Here is a 7,297-nt window from a genome sequence, read left to right as displayed (position 1 = left end):
CCTACCATACCATACCGTACTGTACCATACCATACCGTGCCATACTGTACCGTACTGTACCATACCCTACCCTACCCTACCATACTGTACCATACCATACCGTGCCCTACCATACCGTACCATACTGTACCGTACTGCACCATACCATACCGTGCCCTACCATACCGTGCCATACCATACCGTGCCCTACCATACCATACCGCACCATACTGTATCATACTGTACCATATCATACCGTGCCCTACCATGCCATACCATACCGTGCCATACCGTACCATACCATACTGTACCATACCATACCCTACCATGCCATACCGTACCATACCCTACCACACTGTACCATACCATACCGTACCATGCCGTACCATGCCATACCATACTGTACCGTACCCTACCGTACTGTACCATACCCTACCTACCATGCCATACCGTACTGTACCATACCATACCGCACTGTACCATACCCTGCCATACCGTACCATACCATACTGTACCGTACCGTACTCTACCGTACCATACCGTACCCTACCATACCGTACCCTACCATACCGTACCCTGCCATACCGTACCATACCATGCGGTACCGTACTCTACCATACCGTACTGTACCATTCCGTACCATACCGTACCCTACCATACCCTACCGTACCGTACCCTACCATACCGTACCCTACTGTACCATACCCTACCCTACCATACCATACCGTACTGTACCATACCCTACCCTACCATACCGTACTGTACCATACCATACCGTGCCCTACCATACCGTACCGTGCCGTACTGTACCATACCCTACCCTACCATACCGTACTGTACCATACCATACCATACCGTACCCTACCATAGCGTACCCTACCATAGCGTACCATACTGTACCATACCATACCGTACCCTACCATACCAACCACACATATGAGGCTCAAACCATATGAGACCCCTGAGGTTGGCAGACTTTAAGCTACACAAGCTTCTAGTTGGATACTGACTTTTCCAGACAATCTCACTTCTGTTGTTTAGTCTAAAGCGCGGTTTGAGTGACACACACACACACACACACACACACACACACACACACACACACACACACACACACACACACTTTCTCTCCCAGAAATAGGTGATTCCTGTCTGTCTTTCACACTCAGCTGGGTTGTATGGAGCAAAAAGACAGAAGCAGAAGAGTATCCAGAAGGAATCAGTTGTTCACCATCCAGACTGTTGGAACCAGCTGGAAGCGACCATAAATATGCCTTCACCTGCTGATAGAGCACTTAGTAACCACATGGAGAGCTGTCCTGTTCCACACCGAGGTGTTCGTGCACTTTAAAACAGCATCTGAGGTTGGAGTAACTGTCTGTTCACTGAGAAACAGCTTGTATGACGTGTCAGCTGCATCCTTCTCATCATCATTCCGGATTCCTCTTTAATGTCAAATGTTTGCTTGAGTTAATTGTAACTCTGCCGAGAGACAGGATTGTGTTCATGGAAATAGCTCCAGTTTCTGGTTGAAAGCAGTCTAGAGGTTTCTTTATCTTTACTGGTCTCCAGTCACATCTGCGACAGACCTCCGTGACCTCTGCTCCTCCGTGACCTCTGCTCCTCCGTGACATCTGCTCCGTGACCTCTGCTGTGTCCCTGTGTTACACTACAACTCAAGGTCGTCTCCTCTGGTTCTCAGGGACGTTTCCTTTTTATGGGATGAGAAATTTAGGAATGAGAAAGGGGCATTGAAAGTAAAAATACCGATAGTCGGATCTCCTCACAGACAGCTAACGTCAGACCACTGATACTATTTTAATTGCACTTGTTTTTAAGTGTGAACACATGAAGATGCTTGATTATTGGTCAAGGTTAAGGAGCTTAAAGCGGGCTGTTGATCTGAGGGTTCTGTCTAATGGTTTCCTGGTCACAGTTCACACAGGTCCAAGGGAAATTCACATAAATGTGTCAATTTATGCCTTTTAACCAGACCTAGAGAGGTCAAGGGTTAGGGTTAGGGTTAGGGTTAGCCGCAGTTTAGCCTTTACTGATGCAGGTAAAGCTTTTCAGAACAAATTCTCATTTAAAAGCCAAACCGGGCCAAGAAGCTCACAGTAAATATCAAGATGTGAGAATATGTGTTGTGTGAGAATATGTGTTTAAGGTTTTTCCTGGTCACTACAGTGGTCACATGAACGGCGCTCCTTCTGGGACAATATGGAGAAAACCAGTGAGTCAAAACCTCTGCAGCCAAATATAAAAGAAGGCGTACAGAGAAGGTTCCTGGAGGAACTGTTGCTAGCCTGTGTGGCCCAGTAGAGCTGGTACAAATATCTGATTCCTGACACTGTAGACAGCTGCCAGGTCTGCCCGCCTGTCTGCCTGCCCACCTGTCTGCCTGCCTGCCTGCCTGCCTGTCTGCCCGCCTGCCTCTCTGCCTGTCTGCCTGCCTGCCTGTCTGCGTCTCTGCCTGCCTGTCTGTCTGTTTGCCTGCCTGCCTGTCTGTCTGCCTGTCTGCGTCTCTGCCTGCCTCTCTGCCTGCCTGCCTGCCTGCCTGTCTGTCTGCCTGTCTGCCTGCCTGCCTGTCTGCGTCTCTGCCTGCCTGCCTGTCTGTTTGCCTGCCTGCCTGTCTGTCTGCCTGTCTGCGTCTCTGCCTGCCTGCCTGTCTGTTTGCCTGCCTGCCTGTCTGTCTGCCTGTCTGCGTCTCTGCCTCTCTGCCTGCCTCTCTGTCTGCCTGCCTGCCTGCCTGTCTGTCTGCCTGCCTGCCTATCTGCATCTCTGCCTGCCTGCCTGTCTGTTTGCCTGCCTGCCTGTCTGTCTGCCTGTCTGCGTCTCTGCCTGCCTGCCTGCCTGCCTGTCTGCGTCTCTGCCTCTCTGTCTGCCTGCCTGCCTGCCTGCCTGTCTGCGTCTCTGCCTCTCTGTCTGCCTGCCTGCCTGCCTGTCTGCGTCTCTGCCTCTCTGCCTGCCTGCCTGCCTGCCTGCCTGTCTGCGTCTCTGCCTCTCTGTCTGCCTCTCTGTCTGCCTGTCTGCGTCTCTGCCTGCCTGTCTGTCTGTTTGCCTGCCTGCCTGTCTGTCTGCCTGTCTGCCTCTCTGCCTGCCTGTCTGTCTGCCTCTCTGCCTGCCTGCCTGTCTGCCTCTCTGCCTGTCTGCCTGCCTCTCTACCTCTCTGTCTGCCTGCCTCTCTGCCTGTCTGCCTGCCTGCCTGTGTGTCTGCCTGCCTTCCTTCCTTATGGATTTGGCCTATGCAGTCCACCATTGTGAACGAGTTCTCCAACCTCACATTGCCTGACCTTTCAGTGACCCCCAGTTTCTGCCTTTTCTCTGGCTGTCAACAACTTAGCATTAGCCATAGCGCTGAAAGTTATAGGCCAGGTATAGTGCAGCTTTCATGACAGGTTTTGTGCCAGGAAATGGGGAAATGATTCTTTGGAGAAGCCGTCTGCCCCCACCTCTATTGCTCTGGCAGATCAGCCTATTTCCTGTCCCTTCCAAACACCCCAAATGCAGCAATGTGGCTGGAGAAACGGACGTATCAGTCTGTCACTCAGTCAGTCGGACCAGGAGTCAACAGGGATCCTGGTCTGGCTTCATCATCTGGCAACTATCAGAAATTTGAAAAAATTAGGATTAAATCAAAGGCTAAACATTCCAAGTGCTCCGCTGGGACTGTTTGTGTGTTTTCTACCATCACAGAGTAAAACTTGAAACAGCAGGATGTTGGATTAGAAGGGGTCAGGCAGTCTCGTACCCAGGATAATAGAAGTCCAGTTGTCCTGACCCTCAAGTGTTTATTGTAGTCCTTCAGAGGAGGAAGGAAGGAGCCGGAAGGTTTGGGAAGGGAAGCACCAATTATCCCCCTTTGTCTCCACCTGCCTATACCTGTTCTACCTACACTGTTCTTCAGGGTGTTCTTTGAACTTTCCTGAGAACAGAACAGAGGCTGCAGTGTGCTGACGGCCACCTCTTTATCTCTGATAAAGCACCACAGGACAGCAGAGCAGCCGGCAGGTCCAGAACTCCTGTTTGGAATGAGGCCTGGGAAACATTGGCTGGGTCACATGCTCACTCTTCTTCATATTGAGATAGGGTTAGGTTAGGGTTAGGTTTATAGGGTTATAGGGTTATGGTTATAGGGTTAGGGTTATATGGTCAGGGTTAGGGTTAGGTTTATATGGTTATAGGGTTAGGGTTAGGGTTATAGGGTTAGGGTTAGGATTATAGGGTTATAGGGTTAGGGTTATATGGTCAGGGTTAGGGTTAGGTTTATATGGTTATAGGGTTAGGGTTAGGTTAGGGTTCGGGTTCTAGGGTTCGGTTAGGATTATAGGGTTATAGGGTTATAGGGTTAGGGTTATATGGTCAGGGTTAGGGTTAGGTTTATATGGTTATAGGGTTAGGGTTAGGTTAGGGTTAGGGTTATAGGGTTAGGTTAGGGTTATAAGGTTAGGGTTAGGATTATAGGGTTATAGGGTTAGGGTTCTAAGGTTCGGGTTAGGCTTATCGGGTTCTCGGGTTAGGGTTCTCCGGTTCGGGTTCGGCTTATCGGGTTCTCGGGTTCGGGTTCTCCGGTTCGGGTTCGGCTTCTCGGGTTCTCGGGTTCGGGTTCTCGGGTTCTGGTTATAGGGTTAGGGTTATAGGGTCAGGTTAGGGTTATAGGGTTAGGGTTAGGTTATAGGGTTAGGGTTCGGGTTATAGGGTTAGGGTTCGGGTTCTAGGGTTAGGGTTATAAGGTTAGGGTTAGGTTATAGGGTTAGGGTTATAGGGTTAGGGTTATAGGGTTATGGTTATAGGGTTAGGGTTATAGGGTCAGGTTAGGGTTATAGGGTTAGGTTAGGGTTAGGGTTATAGGGTTAGGGATATAGGGTTATGGTTACAGGGTTAGGTTAGGGTTATGGCTATAGGGTTAGGGTTATAGGTTAGGGTTAGAGGGTTAGGGTTATAGGGTTAGGGTTAAAGGGTTAGGGTTAGGGGGTTAACAGATCAGATTATGACATTTATCAGTTGGCACAGAGATCCACTTCCTGCTGACAACATAATGCAAACCACACAAACACAACTGAGGCGAGTCCAGTGAACAACCTGCACTATTCCAGATTAGTAACAGGACAGAGATAAAGAAACGTGTCACTTCTAAAGGTGCAACAATGAGTGGAGCGGCAGGGGTCAGGTAAAGGTTAGGGTTAGGTAAAGGTTAGGGTAAGACAGAGTGAGCTTGAACCTCGTCTTCCCGCTGTGGAGTAAAGTCATTTGGATGGATGATGGGCTCATTTATGGATTCAATAGGAGACCCAGAGTCATTCATACAAAGAAAAATCAGTAAATTCCACTAAAATATCAAGAACAACTGATTTGTACTGGGTATAAAGCCAGGGTCTATTGTACATCTTACTGGAAACAGAAATAGACACCACCAGTTCTTTTCCTTTACAACATATTCTGACTGGTGGTTCCATTTATCAACATTGGGTTAGGGTTAGGGTTAGGGTTGGCCTTAGGGTTAGGGTTAGGGTTGGGGTTGGCTAGGGTTAGGGTTGGCTAGGGTTAGGGTTGGCCTTAGGGTTAGGGTTAGGGTTGGGGTTGGCTAGGGTTAGGGTTGGCTAGGGTTAGGGTTGGCCTTAGGGTTAGGGTTAGGGTTAGGGTTGGCTAGGGTTAGGGTTGGCTAAGGTTAGAGTTAGGGTTAGGGTTGGCTAGGGTTAGGGTTGGCTAGGGTTAGGGTTGGCCTTAGGGTTAGGGTTGGGGTTGGCTAGGGTTGGGGTTGGCTAGGGTTAGGGTTGGCCTTAGGGTTAGGGTTAGGGTTGGGGTTGGCTAGGGTTAGGGTTGGCTAAGGTTAGAGTTAGGGTTAGGGTTGGCTAGGGTTAGGGTTGGCTAAGGTTAGAGTTAGGGTTAGGGTTGGCTAGGGTTAGGGTTGGCTAGGGTTAGGGTTGGCCTTAGGGTTAGGGTTAGGGTTGGCTAGGGTTAGGGTTGGCTAAGGTTAGAGTTAGGGTTAGGGTTGGCTAGGGTTGGGGTTGGCTAGGGTTAGGGTTGGCCTTAGGTTAGGGTTAGGGTTGGGGTTGGCTAGGGTTAGGGTTGGCTAAGGTTAGAGTTAGGGTTAGGGTTGGCTAGGGTTAGGGTTGGCTAAGGTTAGAGTTAGGGTTAGGGTTGGTGTTAGGGTTAGGGTTAAGGTTAGGGCTGGGGTTAGGGTGTTATGAGTTAAGGAGGCCAGGACCCAGATGCAGAGTGTAAAACAAAAGGTTCCTTATTGCCAAAAATGCAAAGAGAGACAGTTCTCAGAATAAAGGATCAAATAAAGTCACACCAAAAAAACTCTAAGAAATTAGCAACAGGAAAGTGAACTAAAAATCACCATGAAATGGGAAAAAACTGTCGAGAAAAAGTACAACTGAAAACAGTGATAAGGCACTGAAAAAACTTACCCTAACCCTCAGGAGAACAACAAGGGTTAGGGTTAATAGGGCTAACCCTAACCCTAACCCTAACCCTTTTCTTTCTTTGTGGGTTACGTTAGGGTTAATAGGGCTAACCCTAACCCTAACCCAACCCTAACCCTTTTCTTTCTTTGTGGGCTCTCCATCATCGCCGTCTATGTCATGTTTGTGTATTGGACGTGATATCTGAAACAGGAGACTAAAGCCAGAGGGCAGATTAGGGCGTGAGATCAATTTAGGGTTATCTGCCTTTGGTTCCCAAAATTAGCCAGTTAGTTCAGGGAAAATGAGTTTAATGTGTTTTAAAATAATGTGATAAAAATAATGTGTTTAAAAGATGTGAGAACATAAAATGCGCTAGAGCTTGGTAGGGTTAGGGGAGGGGGAGGAGGTCTAACGTGGCTCCAGCACTAATTGACTCTTCCTGATTCCCCAACCTGCAAAGTTAATCAGGACCTGGGCGAAGACGCCTCTGAAATGAATCCACCTGAACAAAAGGGAGACAGCTGCTCCGGAAGATGGGTGTAATATGAGGAGGCTGAGCGTCGCCATGGAGCCAGCTCCCGGGATGGCTTCAATCCCTCTAACACACCACACTTCCTGTAAAGGATCCTGAGATCCGCTGTAACGTGTCTCACCTTCCAGATCTACTCACATATAGGAACAGTAACAAGTGGCCACATGTGTCAGTTTGATCTGAACATGTGTGTCACAAGCTGGAAAAGTATGGACAATATATAACAATATATCCAATATACAATATATAGACAATATATAACATAAACGTAGGGATGAGAGGAAGATATTCCCCCTGACAGGGAATGCTGGTGTCATTAGTAGACACAGGTGAACACCCAACATAGGTCCTCCACTTAAGGAGGAGAGGAGAA

The 7,297-nt window shown here is 48.6% G+C and overlaps 1 protein-coding gene across 1 annotated transcript in view; it reads left to right on the top strand.

Moving 5' to 3' along the window:
* Positions 1-356: 356 nt before the first annotated feature.
* The window catches only part of LOC130534260 (pituitary homeobox 3-like), an 8,452-nt gene continuing 1,511 nt past the window's right edge, over positions 357-7,297 (top strand). Inside the window, exon 1 of the mRNA XM_057048286.1 lies at positions 357-580. Within this exon, the coding sequence (XP_056904266.1) occupies positions 357-580 (224 nt within the window). The remainder of the gene's footprint in view (positions 581-7,297) is intronic.

This window comes from Takifugu flavidus, chromosome 11 (assembly GCF_003711565.1).
Source record: "Takifugu flavidus isolate HTHZ2018 chromosome 11, ASM371156v2, whole genome shotgun sequence".
In the NCBI taxonomy this organism is placed as follows: domain Eukaryota; kingdom Metazoa; phylum Chordata; class Actinopteri; order Tetraodontiformes; family Tetraodontidae; genus Takifugu; species Takifugu flavidus.
The sequence above is the reverse complement of the archived record's forward strand: the minus strand, read 5'-3'. Positions and strand labels throughout refer to the sequence as shown.